Source organism: Lissotriton vulgaris, chromosome 9, assembly GCF_964263255.1.
Source record: "Lissotriton vulgaris chromosome 9, aLisVul1.2, whole genome shotgun sequence".
NCBI classification, from domain to species: Eukaryota; Metazoa; Chordata; class Amphibia; order Caudata; family Salamandridae; genus Lissotriton; species Lissotriton vulgaris.
The window spans coordinates 61,859,058-61,883,728 of NC_141697.1; the positions used below are offsets into that span (position 1 = coordinate 61,859,058).

At 46.6% G+C, this 24,671-nt stretch overlaps 1 protein-coding gene across 1 annotated transcript in view; it reads right to left on the reverse strand.

Moving 5' to 3' along the window:
• The window catches only part of FMN1 (formin 1), a 307,196-nt gene that overhangs the window by 88,068 nt on the left and 194,457 nt on the right, over positions 1-24,671 (reverse strand). Inside the window, exons 6-8 of the mRNA XM_086937030.1 lie at positions 24,022-24,109; positions 15,827-15,888; positions 10,096-10,184 (exon numbers count right to left, since the gene is read on the reverse strand). Coding sequence (XP_086793156.1) covers positions 10,096-10,184; positions 15,827-15,888; positions 24,022-24,109 — 239 coding nt within the window. The remainder of the gene's footprint in view (positions 1-10,095; positions 10,185-15,826; positions 15,889-24,021; positions 24,110-24,671) is intronic.

The following is a 24,671-nucleotide window of genomic DNA, read 5'->3' on the forward strand; positions in this document are numbered from 1 at the left end:
AGCATACGACCAGCAGAGGTCAGTAAAGTACCAGAATCACTTTAGCATTCTCTAGATTCCAGTCCATAGAAATTGTCTTCCATGAGCACCCGTAGACAATAATATTTTTTTCAAATCTTGTATTTTCAGTGGAATGACCACCGAAGGCCCTGATTTTATATTAAAAACGGAGCTTTAGATTTTACCATTTCCTGCTGAAAGGTAATATTTCTCTCCATGAATTCCCATACCTGGTGTGTCATGCAGTTTGGTGCTTGTTTTCCTTTCATGTTAAAGAACCACTGATGTTAGAGCACCTAGGCTAATGTGCTGCATAGCTAAACACATAAAAGGTCCCAAAGGCAAAGTTTTCCTGCTTTATTTATGCCTCCCACACCACCAAGCCTCCTGATTTGACTGGATTGAGGGGTAAAATGAATTTTGTGAAAATCTTTTGGGTCAATACTAGGCAAGTCATGGTGTATTTGCAGGAGGGGAATAGGAATGGTAGATTTATTTTTAGTTCCTGTATGAAAGTGCCTATGATAGAGGGCAATGTGCCTAGTTTGTCAATCACTGGTGAACATGAGCATTTCAACTGTGTTGCTGCAGCATAACCTTGTGCCTGGATTATTAATTTGTTAAATTCTGCCAATTTATGATCAAAGCTTGAGCAAATAATGCTAATGTGTTTAGCAAACCCTACTTGCAGATCCATCTTATTTGATAGATAGAACAATGCATCAGCTGTCAGCTGTGATGTTCTTGGGAGCAATTCCCAGGTCATGTGCTTCGCTAGGTCAATTGCTCCCCTTAGATTGATGTAAATGTTGAAACACTCTATACGAGTGGTTGTCCGTAGCAGTTGCTAATTTTGGCGTACTTGTTGTGTGCAATTGATTCTTCAGTGGTGCACCTGGTTGTGGCCCTGTCTGAGCAGAGCCCTGAGTTGTAACTAGATTAAGTCTTTGACTATTAAGCAGGCTCTGGTGTTGGCAGGGACATTCTGCCTCCGGTTACTAGGTAGGCTATCCTGCTCTCATGTTTTGATCTGTAATTTCATGCCACTGTAGCACCTTCGCTATCACATTTTGTGTCTGATGAGGTCCGATCTAGCTAAGGTTCTGCCTTACAACAAGGCATTCAGGATGTACATGCCTACCGTGTGTGATTTTATGCACACTATTCTATAACCCCGTAAAGTGACTGCTCTGCTAATGCAGGTAATATTCAGGAGATTGGACCGAGCTTTAGCAGAGGCATCTCTATAGCAGACATTCGTTAGAAGGCATTGTTTTTAATTAAAGCTTAAATTCAACTTCTATAGCACAACAGGCTGTGGTGTGAGGCAGGAAAGCAGCTTCAAGCACCTGTACCTGGCAAGAAAGAGCACATGTAGAGACCTGAAAATAACAGGTGAGAAAAAGCAGAGGGTCAATTCAGACATTTCATCTGAGAAACATTTTAGCTGGTAAACCTTTTTAGGGAAAGTTATTCTACTTTCTCCTTTAACTGACAGGCCTTTATCTACGACCCCAGAGGGACAGGATCAGGAGTAATTTAGTAACCAATCCAATCCAAAAATTCTTTATTTCGGCCACATGGGCCCTAAAAGATGCAGAAAAAATACATACAGATAAGATACAATATATACAATTAAAAACCAACTTGACCTGCAATGATTAAAAGATACAAGGTAATATGATTTAACCAGACATTTTCTTCCTTATTACCCATGCTGCCATTAAGAATTTAGACACCGCAAAGACGATGTGGCCCAGGGTGTTAGTTTTCATAATCCTATAGGCCTGTAAGTAGTTACTGAAGCCCAGGTTCCGACACAAAGGAGCTAACCAGCGTCTCCTCGGGCTCCGATAGGCATGGCAACAAAACATTATGTGCAAGTCGTCTTCGTCCTTGGCTTTGCAGCATGGGCAAAGCTTGTCACCCCCTAGCGACCATTTGTAGGTAAAGACTTTAGTAGGGAGCGTGCCAAACCTCCATTGCAGGAACAGTTTCCTCGCCAAAAGAGGATAGATAAAATCCATAAAAGGTTCAAAAACATAAGAATTTTTGGATACTAAGAAACGTCCCGTCAGGGTGCCACTGTTGTATGCATTGTCCATATCAGCAAGGTTTTTGTTCCTGTAAAGCTGTGCGAGGGTTTTGCGCGAGATCCTTCTACAGCCCAGGGCTGGATCATCCCATAGATCTGGCAATTTCAGGCTAGACAATTCCGACTTGATGAATGCCAGCCAAGGGATCTTGCCATTTACATCCAGCCTCATGACGTTTAGAAGGTCCTGCCTGTAGTGATACAGTTCCTCTGTGGACCATAACCGGTGCCAGAACTTCACAGGTTTTGACCGCAGGTCCTCAGCAATTGATGGGAGGCCCAAATCGAGTCTTAGGGGGAGGAGTGGAGTGCCTTGCGGGAGAGCAAGTAAGCGTCTGAGGAAGCAATTTTCCACCCCTGCCATGGCCTTCCCAGCTTTGTGACCCCACAGCTCACTGCCGTAAGAGGCAGCTGCCTTCACCTGGGCCCTGTACGTTTCCAGGGCCGGACTAACAGGCTTGAAGGTGGACTTGTTGGACACCCTCAAGAGTGCGCCCGATAGCTGGGAAAGTTTCAGCCTGGATTTTGCTACCTGGGAGTCCCATGTCAGATTTTCTTGAAGTGATACCCCCAGATATATAAAGGTCGAAACCCTTTCAAGGCTAGTTTCCCCCAGTTTTGGATTCGGTCTGGTTTTGGAGGGAGGGTTGAAGATCATGAACTTGGTTTTTTGCGTGTTCACCTCCAACCCATGTTGTCGACAGAAGTGGCCAAAACCATCCACAATCCTCTGAATCCCCATAGGGGATTTGGAAAGAAGGAGGGTATCATCGGCAAACATTATTGCCGGAACCCTCCTACCTGCCAAAACCGGGGCGTCATTGTCCACAACAGCGTCAAGATGTTGGATGACGCTGTTAATGTACAGACAGAACAGTGTCGGAGCCAGCACACAGCCCTGTCTGACACCTCGGGAGACCGGGAATTTACCCGAGGGCTTGCCATCCCTCCCACACCTCACTTGCGCAAAGTTATTCTCATGCAGCCTAATGATAATTCTAAGGAGGTGGGGGGGAACTCCTAGCTTCTGCAGAACCTCCCATAACTTCCCCCTCGGGACTAGGTCGAAGGCTGACCTCAGGTCCACGAAGACCATGTACAATCGACCTCCCTCTAGCGTGACCGTCTTCCAATACAGGAGAAGGAGGCGAAAGATTTGGTCCATGGTCGACGTGTTCTTCCTGAAGCCAGCCTGGAGGGGGCTCATGATGTCATTTTCCTCGACCCAGTCTAGGAGATGGTCCAAGATGAGGCGCGCAAAGAGCTTTTGGGGCACGTCTATAAGGCTTATGGGCCTGTAATTGGTAGGGAGCAGAGTAGAACCCTTCTTATGGATGGGCACAATCTCTGCCCCCAACCACGACCCAGGGATCTCCATACCTCCAAGAATGGCATTGAAAAGGATAAGAAGGTATGGACCCCAGATATCCGGGTGGTGCCTAAATAGATCCCCAGGTAACCTATCCAGGCCTGGTGCCTTCCCCACTGCTAAGCGTTCTAGGGCATGCTCCACTTCCCCCAGGGATAATTCTATTCCAAACTCCTGAGTACCCAGGGACAGTTGCAGCTCTGCGGCCGGGCAGGAACTGGTATCTTGATAAAGAGCCCCAAAGTGGGCCTCCCAGACCGCAGGGGCTATATTAGGCTCAATCGCTTTACTAGGTTCCCCTGACCCATTGTTTACTAAGGCCCAGAATTTCCGGGAGTCCCTGACTTTCAGGGCATCAAAAAGATCCTGCCAGTGGTTCCAGTCCCACTCGGTCCTTGCAGTCACCAGCACTGATTTATAGTGTTTCCTAAGGCCACGTACATTGGCCCTGTCTGTCCCCTCTTTTATTGCTGCTATGAGCTCAGATTTTGCTGCCCTGCAATCTGAGGTGTACCAGGATGGAACAGGGGTCCTTTTCTTTCGGATTGGGACCTCCGGGTGGAATATCTCAGCCAAATCCCTCACTAAATCCTGGTGGATGTTACCCAGTTTCTCGTAGTAATCTGGGGTTCTTGGTTCATTCAGGAGAGCATCTACCTCCATGAAGCTTGGGAGTGCCAGCTCATATAGTTTCTTTATGGACTCATCCGAGCTCACCAACTTTCCCCACTTGACCCGACGCCTGTTTGTGGTAAGTAACAAATCCCCCAGAACATCCCCTTGGCCAACTGAGGATGGGTCCGTCATGGGCTGGGGGCACAGGATATTTAAACAGAGGGCATTATGATCACTGTCTGACCTCTTGATTACCCTGAAGTCAAGCACTTTAGGCCAGAGTGTAATGTCCACCATAATGTAGTCTAGCCTCGACTCATGGCTCCTCCTGTTGAAAGTACACACTGAGGGGGTATCGGAAGGAGTACGACCATTACACGCCCTCAGTGCGCAATTCAGGGTAAGGGACATGAGTTGTAAAGCTAGAGGGGACCAAGCTTTGGGGTGAGGAGAGGATGACGGTGGAACCCCCCAATGGTCATCCTCGGCCGTAAGGGCACCATCCAGTAAACCTTCCAAGGGTTCAAAGTGGCAGTTGAAGTCTCCTCCAAGCACCACCTTGAGGTCACCCGGTAGTTGGCCCAAGAAGGTAGCCAGATCATTTAGGGTTGGTGATTCGTTTGGTGAGGCGACTGGACGCGAGTAGACGTTAACAATGGCCCACGGAGTTTTACCAGGCCATGTAAGCCGCACACATTGGATGTCCTGCGAGCACGTGTGGACCCGCTCCGCCTGACATCCAGTGTGACTCGCAATCCAGATCGCCAGGCCACCTGACGGCCTCCCCCTCCCAGCCCATTTGGCAGGGACTTCGAACACTTCAAACCCTTTCCTAGGCTGAGTGGCCCTCGCCCAAGTCTCCTGAAGGAGAAGTATATCAAAACCACCTACCAGGCAATCCCAATCAGGAGAGCCTTCCTTATTCGCGATTCCCGCCACATTCCAGGAGAGAATTCTCAGACCTGGGTCGAGTGGCATGGTGGCCTGGGCTCCAGCCAGAGGTTGCAAAGAGACCATGGGTGGAACAGCGTCTAAGGAGCCATTTCCGCTGACCGCAATAGTGGCAGGCCCGGCCCGCTCCACTGCCCCTGTTTGCAAAATATGGGCAGACCCGATGTTAGGTGAAGGACCCAGTTGGCACAGATTGTCGTCTGTGGCAGCCCCTCGCTCACTAGTGGTGTGCAGCCGGGTTAGTTCCAACATGGGGACTGTGCCCGATCCCGCACATCTTTGCACGTCCTCCACCAACTTCCCAGGACCAGACAAGATTGCCCTAGTTTGTGGTCAATCGACCTGGTCCAAACAGGAAAACCTGTTGTAATGTGTGAAGTTTGCCTGGGCAGTTGGTGGGGGGTGCCTTGGTCTATAGCGGGAGCCATCTACGGCAAAGCCCACCCTGGTCCACCCCTTCTCACTCCCTCCCACCGTGTTACTACCACTGGGATAGAAATATGAGAGGGGTACAAGTTCAATTTTGGACTTGTCAGGCCTTACAAGCCAGTTGCATATGTAGTTTGCAACATGTGGGCTCTTGAAACTTAGGATGATGCAATCCCCTGGCCTGTTCTTTATAGTAGAGCCTATCCAAGGAATCCTCCTTACCATCAGGACCTCACCCTTCAAGTTTGGTGGCAGCGGTCTATTAATACTTAGCCAGCTTATGACCTTGTTGCGTAGGGAGTCTTGAGACTCCCTATCGCCACCCAGTAGCTCAGGAACTCCCACCATAATTGCCGTGTATGGGACAGCTTCTGGGGGCAGATTGACCACCCTACGCCTATCAGACGGGGGGACAAGACCATCGCCCGGAGCATTAGTAAGACCCACTGTCGCCCTAGACTGCAGCGCGGATTGTGGTGCAGGGGGTAGCTTAGATCTCCTGGGGGCCGGAACAGGGGGCCTGGGTGCTGGGGGTAACGAGGTGCGCGTCTGGGAAGTGGGCGCACCGTTTACACTCAGCAATACCCTACTGGAGACCTGGGGCAGTGTAGAGGGAAGTGAACTATTCCCAGGTAGTTCCCCGGTAGCTACAGAAGCATTTGCGGCTGTGCCAGGGCTTTTCCTAGTTTGAGTATTTTCCCGGACCTGGAGTAGATTTTCTATAACATCTAGTCTAACTAAGATGGGGGTTAACAGATTCTTAATAATAACTGTAAGTGAATTAATTACCAAGTCTGCACTGCTGGAGGAGGATACCCCACCGAAGATAAATGGACCCGCCGCCACTGGTGATAACACAGGAGCTGGCGAGGCCACAAGATCCATCCCAGACCCCGATATAATAAGCTCTGGGGAGGCCGAGATGTCTGTACTTTCTTCAAGAGATGGATCAGTAGCATCAATTTTTGTCCTTTTTGCCCTCTTTAATTCACTAGGCCTTTTTCTTTTTAGCGGCTGTACCACCCCACTATCTACAGGGTCTGTTGACAGGACCGCTTGGCCCGCTTCCAGCGTGTTTGGACCCATTTTATCCAGAGTGGCGGAATGGTCAGAGGTCCCCAGTGGCCGTGGGGAATCCTGGGCCCTCTGCGTTACAGGAGATCTTAACTGCCGAAGGACCGACTCAATAGTCTGGTCAATGCTGTCCAGTAATGACATGTGGGTAGCGTCCATAGTGAGGGGTGTGCTAGCATCATTTGTGGCAGATTCCCCAGGGACCAAAAACACATTTTCAGGGCCCATCTCTAGATGAGAGTCCATGGATGAATGACACTTACTGGTTTGGGAACTAGCCTTGGGAAAAAAAATTTCCAATGTACTTGCGCCATGTTGGACAGACTTGCTCCTTAAGGCTCTGGACGTCATACTGGGGTGAATAAGGGGGCAGATTGGCGGGGGCGTCAGAGAGGGAGCCCGGTCCGGTCTCTCCCGGCCTCTAACGGCCTAGAACGGCCCGCTCTTTGCCCGGTCTTCGCCCCGGTGACCGCCCCGCGCGCGTCCCGCTGCGCGCGTGAGTAGGTTCTCCTAAGTATGACAATGGGGCGTGGCACTGGGAGGGGGCGCGAGGCGCGGCGGGAAGAGGAACCAGCTGGCGCTGCCAGATGGACTGCTGGTCCTCGCAGTCCCGCTCGCCTCCGCCTCTCACCTCCGCTGCGGCCGGTCCAGGAATCAGCAATCCCCCAGGTATGTAGACGCCCAACCACTCCTGTGGCAGCGAAAGCAGGCAACAATCCGAACTCCTTGCACGAGCGGCACCCGCGAAGCGGGGGCCGCGAAGAGTTAAAAGCACTAACAGGCAGGGGGGCGTGGCACTGGGAGGGGGCGCGAGGCGCGGCGGGAAGAGGAACCAGCTGGCGCTGCCAGATGGACTGCTGGTCCTCGCAGTCCCGCTCGCCTCCGCCTCTCACCTCCGCTGCGGCCGGTCCAGGAATCAGCAATCCCCCAGGTATGTAGACGCCCAACCACTCCTGTGGCAGCGAAAGCAGGCAACAATCCGAACTCCTTGCACGAGCGGCTCCCGCGAAGCGGGGGCCGCGAGGAGTTAAAAGCACTAACAGGCAGGGGGGCGTGGCACTGGGAGGGGGCGCGAGGCGCGGCGGGAAGAGGAACCAGCTGGCGCTGCCAGATGGACTGCTGGTCCTCGCAGTCCCGCTCGCCTCCGCCTCTCACCTCCGCTGCGGCCGGTCCAGGAATCAGCAATCCCCCAGGTATGTAGACGCCCAACCACTCCTGTGGCAGCGAAAGCAGGCAACAATCCGAACTCCTTGCACGGTTAATTTAGTAACCATCGCCACATTGGTTGGATCCTTTTGTTATTTTATGTAAAGCATCTGGTGAATTGAGGTTTTGTATAGATCTGTGTTTAGGTCGTTAACACAAAGTTAAGGGGGAATAATCATGTTTACCAATTTATTCACGAGACAGGTTAGGCAAAGCACTCTTCCGAAAAGCCAAACATCGATGATTGATTTGGGGCCCTCCAACCTGTTGCAGAGAATTAATCTAGACAGTGGTGTTGGAGCAGACTAGTTAACTCACACCCTCTGCGACAGCGGATGAAGCCCATAAGTTGCTGTCAAGCATGATTCTCAATCACCTCCTCATCTGCTGCACTTTTGAAGTAAAAATTGAGCAATCTGTGCGCAGAAGCATAACATTTGTATTCGTAAAGCGCATGTTCACCTAGAAAGGTATCTTGGTGCTGAATAACAGATGTTTATTGGTTACCCAACTCAATGGTACTCTTTATCGACCTCCGAAGGATGAAAGGCTAAATGGACCTGCCGGGATTTGAACCTGTGACCATGAGGTCAAACAGAGGCCCCTACAGTGGACGCATTAGTCCACTAAGCCACCAGACCCGGCTGGGGTTTGCGATCAAGGCCTGCTTGCGTTGCAGGATCCATAAAATATTATACACCAGTCTTGGCAATGCTCAAATTGTATAAGAGTAAGGGTTAGGGCTCAAAGTTGTACTCAGAAGCCCGCAGTCTGATCTACTGAAGGTCGAGGTGTTGAATATCTAGGATGGGTAGTCCTGATTTCAACTCCTGCCTCTTTAATCCACCACCAGACACTCCCTGGTTTCTCTTTCATCCACGCTGTCATCCTCTGTCACTGGTTTTCCGGCTTGCTCGTCTTCCTTCTTTCCCCCTTTTGTATTTGTATTTTTGTCTCTTGCACTGGATCAAACCTGCAACCACTGGTCAAAATAGGTACTGAATCTTAGCACTGCAATCCTTCAAAAAGAGTTGCTATATCACGAACTGTCTGCATAGGCAAAACTACTAAATGTTGCACCACAAGACCGATTAAAACAAAACAAAAAAATACAATTCTACTTCATGCAAGGAAAAAGTGTGTATGAGCAGCTAAGCTGTTCATGGCCTGCTGTCTGGCCTATGCGCTTTCTGAAACAATTCCAGCTCCAGCCACATGGCAGCACGATTACTACAGTGTGCATGAAGATGATTGCATGCACGCAAAGTAAAGTTAGTTAGTTAATGAAAGCAAAGCACCTTGAAGGAGGGTTGCTAGAGGCAGTAATAACACACAATTGTTAAGACCCGGAAGACACACAAACAACTGCAAAAGGAAGTCTGAGGAAAACACTGGATGAAGCAGGCACTTGCGAGGCAATGGGAGAAGGCACAGGATAGAACTGGTAGGAAAATTGAACAAATGTAATAGCATTTCGAGCAAATAATAGCAGAATAGACAGAGGGAAGAAGGTTGGAGTAAACATGAACAGTAGCAGACACAGTGATCAGACATACAAAAAAATAGTTTAGGCAGGAAGGAAGGCTGGAGTAAAGACGCACATAATCAGAAACAGGGAAGACTAGAGCAGATGAGAACACAAATAACTAAAGGCAGAGGGAAGGTTGGTGTAAATATGCACATAAGTAGACAGAGGATCAGACGGGAAACAGAGGGAAGTTAAAGCAGGTGAAAGGGACATAAGTGGACACCGGATCAGAGAGCAAATATAAGAGGACGTTGAGGCAGGAGCGAAGGTTGGAGCAAAGATACATGGAAACAGACACTGCAGAGGAGACAGAGGATGGTCAAAAGGGGAGGAATGTGAGGGAAAGACACAGGGAAGAAAGGAAGGCACGAGAACAGGCACAAGAGACCAAAGTCAATTGATAGGAGGTGCAACCATAGGGGAGTAAACCTAAAGAAGCAAATTCAGGGAGGGGGTGTAGTAAATATGTACAGATAAATGGACACTGGAAAATCAAAGGTAATGTTCTGTATTTAGGACATAACCTGCAACAGTAACAAACAGAAGGTTAGGCAATTGCATATGTGGGACAGAAGAGAGGCCGTGTCAGTGCCATGGGCCGGGGAAAAAGACACTAATTCAGCGCAGAGGGAAAGGTGGGGCATTGCAGCTGGAGCTGGCACATAGCAGCCACAGGTGTAGAGGTGTGGTGTACAAATATGGGTCTGGGGTATGAGTGGGAATAAGAGAGTAGGAAAGCAGGCAGATGAGTTGGCCACGCTGCCCCCTCTGCCATCCATCCCTGGAGCAGTGTCAATCCCACCCGTAACCGTGTGGTAAACTCCTTACTGCTCAGGTTTGTCCAGCAGCTTCACCTCCTCAGCTTTTGACGTCTCATAGTGCTTCTTTATAGTGTCGAGCTCCTCTTTCTGCGCTCTCTGTGGTAAGGAGAGAGAATTTAGATTTAGTTCTTTGCGGTTTCTTTGTTTGACAGCTCAGACCGACACCTTGCCCAAAATCTCAATCCTGAAACTGCAGAAAACGTCACAAGTATGTCTTATAGTCCTCACTTAGTATAGCCCGCTGTAGCAGTCTCTACCGGCCATTAAAGGCTTGCTCCAGTGTTAAAGGTCTGTGCCGAAGGAGAGGGCTTTAAACAAGGGAGCGGACCTTTAATGGCCGTTAAAGCCCGCTACGGAGAGCTCTAAGGCTAATAGAACATTCCACCCCTTGAGGGCAGAATGTTATAATTTGTAAAACAAAGGACTCGCGGAGCGCGAGGGGTTTGGAATCCCTCCAGACTCCATGAAAAACATTGGAATGTTGACGCTCTGGGCTTCCACCAGCCATTAGAAGCCCTGAGCACTCAATTGTCTTTAATAGAGCACTCAACATTCCAATGTTCTTATATAGCCTTATAGCCTGCCAAAGAGGGCAATACCAGCTATTAAAGGTCCGCTCCCCCATTAAAGGCCTGAGCCCAAGGCGAGGGACTTTAACAAGCGACCGGCCCTTTAATAGCCGGTAAAGCCCTGCTACATAGGGCTATAAGAACATTCTGCCACTAGAGGGCAGAATGTTCTAACAAATAAAACAAAGGCGTCTCGGAGCCCGAGGGGATTTAAATCCCCTGGAGCTCCGAAAGGCCGTTGTTCACAGCAATAGCTGTGAACAAAAGCAACATTGGAATGTTGCTTTGCTGGCCTTTACCGGCCCATAGAAGCCGAGAGCACTCCATTATATTCAATGGAGCTCCCAACATTCCAATGTTCTAATAATTCTTATGTAGCAATGTGGCTTTACCCAAAGTGTTCCCAACATTAATTTAGAGAAACATGCATGCCAGATTATTCTTGGCCATCATTTTATCATCTCATAAAAGGAGGCACTGAATGCACCGGGAATCTCTGACTATCAGGTTTGGTAAGATCCAACCATTGAAGAGCTGGGTTGGATACATTGTGAACTTTCCCCAAAGGTGGACTTTGTCAAGGGGAAGGCAAGAGCCAGGCACAGCGCTGTCAGAGTCAGCCGAGTGCCTATGAAAGCCACTGATGTCTACAGCAGTGCGTCACAAATCTGACACACAAGTGTCCAACTCTGCCCCAGCTCTTCTGGACTTTTGAGTAACCTTTTGGAGAATCTCTCAAATTCCCTGTAAGCCAAGGCGCCTCTGTTCTCACTTTCCAGTCTAGAAATGAAGGCACACAAGTGCACTTTGCCTCAATTGTGAAGGTTGGTGCCAGTCTAGTCACGCATGATCCACCATTTTCACTATCCCTTTAGAAGCCCAGTTGGCGAGTGGCCCTAAGGGTCCTCTTCTCTGAAGGAGCTCAGACTCAACCACTGTCTGTGACTTTGTACTGCAAGCTGGATTTTGTAGTCTGATCTTTAGTGTTTTCACTCTTTTAGTTTAGTGCCTCTTTCTTGCTGCTATTGCTTGGGTCTTCAGAGGCATCTGTGTGGCCTTTCTCCATGTGTACACCTCCACTAGGACTGATACTTCCTGGTTGTAGGCTATCACCACGGTGATCTTGAAAATACTGCAAACCTGTGTAGGTAAGCAAAAATTACAGATACATGGTGGACCATTTGCTCTCTCTTTCGGATGTGGTTCGCTAGCCTGAGTCATCAAATCACGAGTGTGTGTGTGATGCGGAGATGCCTACACGTCTAGCATCGGTGCTGTCATTTCTTCCTCCTGCCTCCACCACTCTGTGTTGTGTGGCAAGATGCAGTGAGGCATTCATTCATGATGTACCAAGTATAGGTTTTCTAAATCAAAGACTGGTGTGCAGCAGTAAGGTGCGATTAGATGTTCCATCTAATCTAATCATGTAGCAATGCTGTATGGCTCAGATAACTGGAATCAAATAACAAAACAGAGTGAAATGTGGAAAGATTAAGCTGACTATGCAAAATATTGAGGAACATTTTAACACACAGTTATTGATATTAAAAAAGTATCTGAATGCTTTGGTAAATATTGAGGTTTCTCAAGAAGACAGCATTTGAATAACATTAACCAACAATTTAAGTTTTGTTTTGCATAGCACCACATGAACACACCACAATATCAAAAGTGTCTTCTACCTAACAGAGGAGAATAAAATAATTTGCGTAAAACAATGTTGAACGCAGAGCACACGCCTGCATTTGAATACATCTTGTAAAGAAAGGTGTGTCTATTATTATGCTGATGCAACTATGTCCCTGTACTTCGTGTTGGGTTTATATACTGTTCACACAGCGTGGTTTTTTAACCACCAAGAAACAATCTTTCAAACAATTTTGTGCATTACAGATTTATTATGCAGGAGTATTTGTAAGAACTTCACGATTAAGGGCACTTGACATTAAACTGAGGTGCAAAATGTTTAGAACATCTTTGCATTTCAAATGCCCTCTTCAGCTTACTGCGGATTTCAGAATTCAAACAAGAGTTCGCATGGAAGGAACACTACATGACAAATAATGTTTTTTCCCACCTTCCTTAATTATTTAAACTTGTATGGTTTTGTTTGCTGGTGTAAAATATGTACAACGACCAAATCCTCCCCTTAGGGGGCTACCAAAATCACATGTGAAATGATCATGTCTTCAGTGCCTGAACTCAGCAGTCAACAGTTAAAAGTTAGCCAGTGAAAGTTTGCAAAGTTTCAGGAACTCCGCTCAATTTGAGGTCGATCCCCCCTAGTAGCTTGGTTGAATTAGAAATGGTTTGTTAAAATGTGAAAACTGTGCATCCGACAGAGTTAAACAAATACAGGGAATCACATTATTACAGTGCACGTAAGTGGTTGCCGTCCTCAGATACGATGTGGTGTAGTGAGATGTTGTGTAGTGATTGATCGATTGAAATGTACTGAACGGTGTGTTGTGGTGTCATGAAGAGATGCAGAGATAAGTGGTAATGAATGTCATGAGGTTGTATTGTGTGGTACGATAAGAGATGCCAATGGAAGGCGGTGTGGCACCACCTGGCATTGCTGGGGAAGCTGATGCGGGGATGCATACTGTGACGAGGCGTGTGAGAGAAAGGTCTTACAAGGTGTGGTGTTGCATTTAGTAGTGTGATGTGGTTTGGTGTGACATGGTGAAAGGCTGTGCAATGTGGTGTGGTAAAATGTAATCTGAAGTGGTGAGACTTAAATGTGGGAATGATCTTAAATGGCCATGTACGGTATGACCTTACAACACATATGTGATATGGTGTACAATGTTTTGTCTAGGTCCTGAGTTGGTGTGAAGTGGTGGGTTTGCTAAGGCTAAAGTAAGGTGGAGCATGACAGGGCTGATTTAATGCACTGTTTTTGTGAAGTGAAGTTTTGCATGGCATTATGAGGTAGGGTGTTTAATGTTGTGTAGCGACATGTACGGTGGTATGATCTGTGATGGACAGTGTTGTCTGGTTTGTAGTGTTGGAGTGTGAACTGTTTTACGTTATGTTGTAGCACAGTGATGGCTGCAGTTTGGCAAAAGGTGGAACCATGTGCTCTGGTGTTATATAGTTTGAACTGTGATAAAATTGTGTTTCAAACAACATTATATCACACAAAGCATTATTATTTAAATTTATAGGGCACGCAGCTACCCGGAGGTTTCCCGGCGCCAAGGACGGATGCAACAAGAGACAAGATTTACTGACTGAACAACCAGGTCTTAAGGTTTTTACGAAAACTTATGTGGTTGGCTTCATGCCGAAGCGGGCATGGAAGTGAATTCCATAGCACGGGTGCCAGATAGGAAAAAGAGCGTCCTCCTGTACGTGCCAATTTAACTCTAGGGACTGAGAATTTGGCTTGTGAAGAGGATCTGAGCAAACAAGTGGGGTGATATATCTGGACTAAGGAACATAAGTAACGGGGGCAGTGCCTGATTTAATTTTATGCATGAAGCATAAGGCCTTGAATTTAGTCCGGTTTTCGATTTTTAACCAGTGTAAGTCACGCAAAGAGCCTGAAATGGAAGATGTTTTAGGAATACGATACAACAGTCATGCGGCTGAATTCTGCACCACTTGTAATCTGCTATCACATCCTTGTTTGCTCCAAAATACAGGATATTGCTGTAATCCAATCTAGACATTATCAGGGCCTGGATTACGGTCCTTTTTTGTATGGCCTGGCAACATCCATAGTATCTTCCGGAGCCACCGCAGAATAGTAAAACAGATCGAAGCTGTCTTGGTTACTTGTTGCTTCATGGACAGTTGATCATTGATCACTATCCCCAAGTTTTGAGCAGATTGGACTGGCTTGGGGAGTGTACCCAATTCTCGAGGCCAGTGATGTGGGCTCCAGAGGTTTTTATCGTTACCCAAGATTAAAACCTCAGTTTTTTCACCATTTAATTTTAGCCAGTTGAAATGCATCCAATTGGCTATTTTGTTCAGCCCAGTCTGTAAGGATGATGGTTTAGATGCATCATTAGCCGATAGAGAAAAAAGAAGTTGGGTGTCATCCGCGTATGAAAAGATAGAAAACCCAGCTTCTTCTGCAATGGTGGCCAAAGGGCTTACATAAAGATTGAACAACATAGGGCTCAAAATCGAGCCTTGTGGTACACCATTAGGGGATTTGTACGTTTTGGAGTTCGCCAGCGATGAAAAAACCTGAAAGGTTCTGCCCGTGAGGAAATCTTTGATCCATTTTGAAGCTGAGCCCTCAATTCCCTCAGACTGAAGAACTTTTATTAGTGTGGAATGAGACACAGTATCAAAGCCGGCTCTTAGATCAAGCAAAATAAGCTCCGCCGTTTCCGCTTTATCAAGGAGCTGACGAAGTGTTTCCGTAACTCCCAGAAGAGTTGTTTCTGTGGAGTATCCATCTCTAAAACCTGAGTGGGATACGTGCAGGATTTTAGTTGTTTCCACAAACTGTCTAAGTTGTTGGTACACATGTTTTTCTAATATCTTTGGAGAAGACAGGGATAAGCGATATTGGTCGAAAATTAGAGGAGTCGGCTGGGTCTGCGTTAGGTTTCTTTAAGAGGGGGAGGACCATTGCATGCTTCCACTCTGCAGGTATGATGGCTTCTTTTAAAGAGGCATTAAGTAGCTCCATAATGCTCTGTGAAATGTTTGGTTTTATTTTCTGGAGAATCTGCACTGGGATTGGATGACGGGGGGTAATGCCGTTTGGATGCTGTTGTGTAATTTATGGTATTGTGGTGGAAGGCGCGGGACAATGTATAGAGTGATGTGATTTGATACGGTACAATGTGGTGAAACACGGTGTAGTGCTGGTTAGAGGTGTATGGTGCTATATTGTGTGAAATAATTCATCTGAACATTGGTTCCTTCATCCTTATTTGAAGGACCAGTCATCCTTCCATTTTGTAAAAATGAAGTACTTTGATGAACAGACCTTCAATTGTCTGATTATAGAAAGTGTTATTTCGATATTTGCCTATACATTTTTTGAAAACTCATAAATTCACTAGATATTTAGTGAAGTTTAAGGTGTGCACCTTTAACTCTAATCCCATCCTCCAATGGTATTTGCGTATTTAGAATGTACTCCTGCCTTCTCTCTCTCAATGTTTCTCATTCATGATTCCACAATTAGCAATCACTTACATTCTCGTACAGCGCCTCGAGGGTCTCAAGGTCCACCACAGAATCGTCCACATTCAAGATGGCTGAAAAAGACCAACAGAACAGAGACAGGTAAACAAAGACGGTTATGAAGCTGCTAAAGAGGTAGTTTATGAGCTGCTAATGGTGAAATGGAACGTTCATTAACTATTCCCCTGTTGAACAAGTGAGAATGAGCCAATCCTTTCAAAACCCAGTGGGGGGAAAGCAAGCACTGGCAAAGCTAATAGATCAGGCTGTAATATACTAATATATGGAAACAGGCATGCTGAAACGTGTACAAAGTGTTTTGTGCCACGTGTCTGTTGAACCTACGTCTAGCCTGGTGTTTAAATCCTTCACACTTGTAGTGCTGCATTGTAGTATGGCAGCAGCCTCCAAACACTTTGAAAATAACACAAATGTAAAAACAGTATTGCAAGATCGAGGTGTTAGAAGAAAAAGAGGGGGCAGATATAGATATGGTGCAGGGTGAGACGGGAAGGTTTCTGCATGTCTCTGGAGAGCATGCTTCCCCTGCCTTATGCTGATCTCAAGGCAAGTCACTTAAATGTTAATGTATGTTTGTTAGATCCCTACCTCCGTGAACATGCCAATCATGCATGTTCATTGAAGGTCTCCCTGTTTACATGTATTGAGACCCTAAAGCTTGGCTCGGAGGTCGAGAGGGCAAGCATAGTGCATCCCTATTTCACAGAGAGTGAATACTGCCCTCTAACCCCAGGCTGTGGTAGATTGACAGTGGTGGCACAATAAATCTATAGTCAGGGATATCTGTATCCCTGTATTTTAAGAGGGTGGACTTCTATCCACCCTTCTGAGCAAGTCTGTGCAGTTCCCCTTGCCTGTGGTTCTGTTGCCTTTGTCTACCTTGGGCGTGTGTTTGAGATCCAGTGGGTGTACTAGCTGAAGATGGCGAGTTAAGCCATTGTGTGTAATGTGATCAGAGTTGTTCTGCTGAACATCCCAGCTCCCCGTGCCCTTCCCTATTCCTTGGAGACTGGGGGTAGAAACTTGCTCTTGTGTGTGTTTAGTTGCACTAACTCTGCTAGGAGGGACCCTCCCCTACTTTCTGCCTGGTGATGGTCAGGTCCTCCTAGTTTGAAGTTAATTAAAATTCCTCTAAGGGGAATAGCCCGGGCTGGCACTAAGAGCCTGCCCAGAGAAAGACAGAAAAGCCATCCTTTGCAAGCTTTGGTCACACAGTGAACATGCCACAAATGTGCCTCACGATCAGAGGGGCACCCAGGATTCAAAAGTAGCAGGACCTCTGATTGGACCAGCCTATCAATCAAAGGTGATAAAAGTCTGGCCTTACCAGTTAGTTGTTGTTCAAGACTGGTCTACGGTTCTATCAAGACGACCCACGCTGGGTCAGTCTAGGGATGCCAGCCACTGCCCAAGACACGAAGCGAGCTCATCACATCTGCAAAAACCCTCAATAAGGTTTAAACTTTGAGGACGTTTTCTTTGTGACTGATGCATTATGCTGCAAAGGAATTTGCCAGTTTGACAAGGAGCAGGGGCACCAGTAAGCAGAATCGGTCATAGAACCAGCTGTTGAATTAGGCTTGTGGAGCTGCTGGTTAGAACACAAGGAAATTGAAGACAGCTGCTCAAGATAAGGAAGCTTGCAGCACATCAACTGAGACCGAGGGAGACTGGGAAGCTTGATGCCAGTCCTTTAAGCTGAGATAACTTTGCCCAGAACCCTCTGTGCTGTGAGGCTTACAGCTACAATCTGTACCTGGTAAAGTGTGCCCTGGGGTGACATTTGGGGTATCAGGGTGTACTGACACTCTGGCCAACCACTACCCTTCTACAGCTAGCCAGTGGCTTCTGGGCTAGTAGGACTCCAGTAAACTGTGCGAAGACATCAGAACCCTGTAATCAGATCCCTGACGCCACTAGAGCGGTGTCCTCGCTGAGGACGGGAGTGCCCTTCTGTTGCTTTGGGTGGCGGGTAATGGGGCTGACCAAGAAAATTTGACTTCACATCACATGTTGAAACTACCTCATTGCAATACAAAGTTGGTATCATGGCTCTAGCGAACGAGAGTAACCCTGTGCAACGTGGTCTGTTATATGCAATACCAATTGTGCGTCTACATGTTAACTTTGTTTTTATAATGCTTAACGTCTAGGCACTATAATACCGCTTGGGGCCAGAACTCTGGCCAAGAGGGTTGTAGAGACATCTGGTTTTCCCTGTTTACCCTAATTTTATGCCTAGCATATTCCTTGTGTGTATTAAAGTACTTTTCTTTTTAAAAAGTAAAGCACTGATTGGACATTGATTTTATCAGATGTAGTATGGTGTGCCTGTATTCTAAATGTCAAAACCTACCTCACCTCTTCGAGTGAGCCTAGACCTGCTCCGTCTCGCTACCCTGAGAGTGTCAAGTGCTGGAGAAGAGTACTTGGTTATCCAGTTTTGGGTCCACTAGGACTGAGGCCCCAGGACGCCAGCAGGGAACACTCCAGATGATGCGATTGGAGCATAGTAAATCTTGAGAGGCCTAGTGCCCAGGAAACCAGGTCAAGCAGTGCACTATACGCATTGTGTAGTGTTAATTATATCAGATATCTGCAATCGGCACAGGCACCGGGAAAGGAAGGAGCGCAAATATGAATCTACAGCACTATGCACTACAGAAATATGCTTACAGAATAAGTAAAAAATGTTGTTTGTAGCATGTGTGGCTGTAGATATACATGCTCTGCATAGACTAAAAAGCAGTACCCTTGTAAAGTGGTGGCTAGTGTGTGTCTCATGCAGATGTCTGTAACACAGTCCTTAAGACTGTATGGCCAGCCATATCTGGTTGGTGGATCAGGGAGTCCACACAGAAGTGATTGCTAAGTGTGTGTAGAGTGGACCAGGTGCGGATAACAGCTGGCGGTGTGTTACCAAAGAGAGCCACTGTTGTCACTCTCTTACGGGTGGAGCGTTCCATGGGCGGGGCAGGTAGGATTCTTACCTGTATGGTAGCAGATGTGGATGACTATCCAACTTGCTAAACCAGCCTTAGTGATCAGATGGCATTTTTGAGTCTTCACAAAGGTGATAAAGTACTAGTCAGGTTTACAAAAGAACTTGGTCCTGTTGATATAATACATTAGAGCTCTTGACGTCTAACTTGTGTAAAACTATTTCTGCTACAGAGTTAAATTGAGCAAAGAAAACTGAGTTCTACAGTTTGGGCAAGGTGGAGGGCGAAATCACTTTGAGAGGAAATTTAGGATTGATCCTGAGAACAATTGTATCTTTGTGAACCTGAGTGAAGGGTTCTTCTAAGGCGAGTGCTTGCAGTCCGCTAATACATGCGAACAACACAATGTTCACAAGGAAAGCTACCTTCCTGGGAAGGAGGTGGGGGTTCATGAGTGTAAAGGTTCAGAGGGCGGCCCGTGAGGATTATGTTAAGGTTCCACAGAGGGGAAAGGGGTATTCTGGAAGGTATGACCCTCTTAACATTCTCCGTAAAAGCCTTGACTACTAGGATCCCAAATAGAGATGAGTGTTTCCTGTTTTGCATGTAAGCCGCAACAGCAGCTAGGTGTATGCCTCAAAAGTGCAGAAGTTACAGGTAGCAGATGATACCCTGCATGTTAGGCTTCAAAGGGTCTAGGTGTTTGGAGAGGCAGTAATGGACAAACAAGTTCCACTTTGAGGCGAAAGAGACCAGTGCGGTGGGAATGCGCACTGCATGCAGAATGGTCATACATTCCTGGGGAAGTTTAACAGCCAGAATCTAAGACCTCAGGTGCCAGATCACTAGGATGAGCTGCCTGAGGTCTGGGTGTTTGAACTGGCCTTGCCTCTGTGTTAGAAGAATCTGCCTGAGCGGTAACTTCATGTGGGAGTTGTTGTACATTACCAGGAGCATGGGGTATCAGAATTGTCTGGCCCAGGAGGAAGCCACCAGGACGAGTGTTAGAAGTGTTTTTCTCAACTTCCTCACTATGTAAGGTAGTGCGCAAGTCGGAAAAACGAAAGCAAAGACTCCCGACTAATTCATCCATAGAGCATTGCCCATGGACTTTGGGTGTAGGCAATTGGAGGCAAAGTTTGGGCATTTTGTCTATATGGGGGTTGCCAACAGGTCTATTTGTGTGTTACCAAAACACTGGAAGTGTCTTTGTAACACTTGTGGATAGAGTTCCCACTCATAGATTTCTTGATGCATTCTGCTGAGCTGGTCTGCAAATTTGTTCCCCCTTCGGATGGTGTACACCGTGGTAGATCGGCCAATGCCAAATCCCCTTTAATAGTGCTGAAAGCTGGGGGAGAGCGCACGCCTCCATATTTCTCTAGGTCGTGTTTTCCATTTCGATGTGTATTACCTTCCTACGAATGACCTAGAAAAAGGCGTTTAGGGCTAGTTATATGGATAGCAGTTCTAGGTAATTGATGTGGCAGTACTAGTTCTGAGGGGGCTCCACTACCTGAAAGTCATGCTGGTGAGATGTGCCAGTGGTGATGCATACTTGCAGCATGAGGTCTACAAACACCACAAATTGCTGCTGTTCCGCCGGTGCAGAGAGCGGGTAAGTGGTAACCTTTACCAACAGTAGGTCTTCCTTTTGACCCTCCGCCTGTGACCAATGCCTGGCGAGGCAAACTTGTAGGGGAAGCATACAGCCTGGTGTGAGGTACGATGGAGATGCACAATGCCATCATCCCTAGAAGGTGATTCACAGTTCTGACTGATTTGATGATTTGGTTGAAAAAGAGGCACGAGCTGCTGGAATGTTAGCACTCTTTGTTGGTGGGGATAGGCTTTCCCACTGACTCTGTTCAACAGGCACCCTAGGAAGGTTTGAACCAGTTGAAGATTATTGGACTTGGTTCTTTATGCAGGGTAATTCACAAACTTTTTGCCTTCATCCTCCTGTTTTCTGAAAACGTTTTTGTTGTCTTTCAGCACTCTGTTCACTTTACCACTGCTAATCAGAGGTAAAGTGCTGGCGCTCTCTCCTTAAACCATGGTAGAATTGACTTGCACCTAATTGGCATATTGAATTTACTTATACGTCCCTCGTAAAGTCGTACTACCTGTGTCCAGTGCCTGTAAATGAAATGCTTCTAGGGGGCCTGCAGCACTGGGTGTGCCACCCACTTAGATAGCCATTTAAACATGTCTTACGTCTGCCAATGGAGACTGTTTGTACAGTTTTTAAACTGCCATTTCAGTCTGGCAAAATAAACCCTTTGCCAGGCCCAAACCTTCCCTTTTAACACATATAAGTTCCCCTAGGGATGGTCCAGGATAGCCCAGTGGGCAGGAAGCAATGTACTTAAAGGAAGTGATATGCAACTTTTTAGTTTTACATGTCCTGGCAGTAAAAAACTCTTACATTTGTTTTTCACTACTGCCCGGCCTACCTCTCCTATAGGATAACAATGAAGTTAGCTTATTACATTTAATAAGCTGCAATTTCCAAATAGCAGCAGGTAACCAGTTTATCTTTGATGTCTTTGGAATTGTAATGAAAAATACAAACTTACGGTGAGGTCGGATTTTAAATTACAATTTTGAAAATGCAACTTTTAGAAAATTTGGCAGTCTCCTGCCTTGGAGATATGGTACCTGCAGCTTGTCTCTGGGTCACATGACTGGGTTTAATTGACATCTGGGCTTTGTGTATTGCTCCTAGACAGCTACGCACAACAGAGAGCTTAGCTGTGCCTGGATGGGCTATCACTGGTAGGAAGGGAGGGTGAAGCTGGGCACAGTACTACTGAAACTTGAACACGCTGTGTCCTGACTCCACACAAACAGCTGCATACCCACTGCAGTTAGTCTAGAGCCAGGACCAGGAAGGCAGGATGCCTGGTGACTTCAAAGGGAATTTCTAGATGCTTCTCCTACCTTCCAGAAGAAGGACACCATGTATAAATATTGGACCTCAGACAACACATCTTCAGTACACTGTGGACTTGTGGATAATGGGCCAGGAAAAAGGACTGTTGTGCTGCTGACAGGACTGCCACTCTAAAGGGCTGCTGACCTTCTGCCCACTTGCCTGGATGAGAAGGAATTGACCTGCATCTCTAACACAGAACCCCACAGTGGCCCCAAAGGCTAGTTGGCTGGCTACCCAATCTGAAGTCTCAGGGACACAACAGGCTTTCAACAACCCTGCACCTGGACTCTGATCTGTGAGTCTACCCTACCAAATGGTGCCATCCCAGTCCTGAAACCTTGAAAGTGATATTAAGGTGCTCTGCCAGCAACTGTGGATCCAGTGGAACGGACACATCTCCACTACAGCGTAGCGCAAACGTGAGCAGATCTGACAGCTCTGCTGCTGTGAGGATTGTACCCATAGCAAAGACCTGCATCGCCTCTGCAGCCTGAAACCTCCTTCAGAACCACCGCTAATGAGTTATTATAATTCAATTTTTCACTGTTTTTAACTGCTCAGTGGGGCGACGCTCCACCGCCTTAGCGGAGGAACCACCACTGTCTGTTGACGAAGCACAATAAAAGGTGTTGGAAATGCAAGCTGGTTTTTCTGATCCATCAGTGTTGAAATGCGAATATGTGGTTATGACAGATATGTTGAGAACAAGATGAACTCGGGCGCTTTGGCTATATATGTCAGAACTCAATGGCGAGAAAAAAAAACAACCAATCTAAACACGGAGTTTGTGCCCATTTGTATTTTTGGCTAAGGAAGGAAATAAAGCACATCTTGCGACTCCAAAGACTTCTTTAAAGAAAAATGATTTGCAAATGTCAGAGCCCAACACTAGATGGCAGGAGTATGCAGAGCATGTGTATTTACAGCAACACAACAAAACTGAAAAATCGAGTCCACAAGAGGGCACTTTAGCCCAAGAGTTTTAGACATGGCACAGTTTATTTTGCTGGAGCTAGAATTGTAGAAAGTCTGACAAAAGGCTGTCAAGGGGTCCTGGTGTTTACAAGGTGCTACCTATCTGCTTAATACATGCTGGAATATGACACAGCTTTGGGACAATGGCGCAACCCAAGTCATTGGCTGAGGTGGAATCTTGAACTTGTTAGACACCGAAAACTAAAACGTCCTCCAGGCCATTGCACCAATCACATGCTCTATTGTTACAAAAGACCATTACAATGATGTGTTGTGGGACAAGGAGCCCAATGATGGACCATGGTCACTATTTGGAATCTATGGGACTGGCTCAAACTTTCAGAAGCTTAATAGCTCTAGGTAAACTCAGTACAACAACATGATAGAAAGCCCCTCAAACTACTCATTTTGAGAAGTCTGCTATATCAAACGCCAAAGGCAAAATGCTGCAAACTTTGTCACATTCAACAGTGCAATTGTTTACCACTTTTAGGCCAGCAGTAAGTTACAATCCCTTTGCCAATCAGTAGCTCTGATGAGTAGCTCCTTATGTCGGTATAATGGATATTTGTCACTTATATACCTAAACCTAGGTCTTTCAAATTACCAGACAGCACATCTCCAGGCCATTGAAAACTATGTAGTCAGACTATGTGGCGGCCTTCATCGTCCCTTGTTCTAGGAGCATTAACCGACTGTCAGTAGAGTCCTAACTTCTGTACACACATGCTTTTTTACAAATTTACAAAGCATGTTTGACACAAGCTAAATGAAAAGAAATGCTTTTGACACCAAAGGTTCTTGCACTTGCTACCTTTTACACAAGTTGTGTTGCTCCCATAGAGAAGGGTGTCGAGACTAGCTGAAGGTGCTTCACATTTGGAATTCTCTTACACTTACCTGCCCATCAGAGTAACCATGCAAAATGTTACCAAACAAATGTGAATGCCCATTGAGTTTAAGTTGTCAGTTATGCACGTCATGGACAAGATAAAGCATAGAGACAATATGATTTACACACAGAGTTCTATAAAACTAAGTCACTACTGTAACAACCATGTAGAGGAGGTTCACTCAGCAGAACCATCCAAATCTGTGCCCTCGCCTCGCCCCAGAAGCCTGTGGTATACCAGCAGTAGGCAGGATGTCCTAGTTGGCAAGCAACAAAGAACACCTTTTGGACGGTTACCTTGGTAGAGGTGCTGAAAAAATTTGAGGGGAAGAGCAACAAGATAGGACTGGTTAACTACAATGGCTGAACAACAGACGTATCGGGGACAGGCCTTCTCACCACTTCACGACTTTCTGACTTGAGTGTAGAACTAACTCACCCTGTTGGATGTCCTTCATTTCCAGATGTAAGCTGGATATCAAAATTCCGACAGCCTGGGATCGCTTTCCATCCAGCAATTTGACAATCTGGAAGATACAAACAAGGAGGTCATGATTAAGCATAACATGGTTAGAGCAGTACATCTGGCATTAATGTGGCGCAGAGTCAGCCAGGGATCTGCAACTGGCTGCAACCAGTTCAAAAAGAGGGATAATGTCAGTTTACTCAGTCTGGGCAAGCTGACATCAAAGCAATGGACATTAATCAAGGAATCCCCTACAGCAAATTTAAATGTCAGGAGAATTGCTGTGGAACAAGAGGAAATGTTGTCTCAAAGATCGCAATATCTAATATCACGCGTGCATAGGATACACTTTTTTTCAACAAAAAGCATCCACGCGAGGTTCATGGGAGCATATAAGAGGTTTTGCTATTTGAGAAGTAACATGATGCTCACCAAACCTACTGAGGCAGAGTCTTGGACGCAGGGTGTCCAGCCACCCATCAGATCAGCACAGTGTTGTAAAACAGTGTGCACTGTCTAATGTCATTCTGCAGCTTTAGCAAACTTGAAGGGACCATCAAGTGTAGAGAAAACAAGCAGTTCACTTTACCCATGGCTGCACGGATAACAGGCACCAACTATTC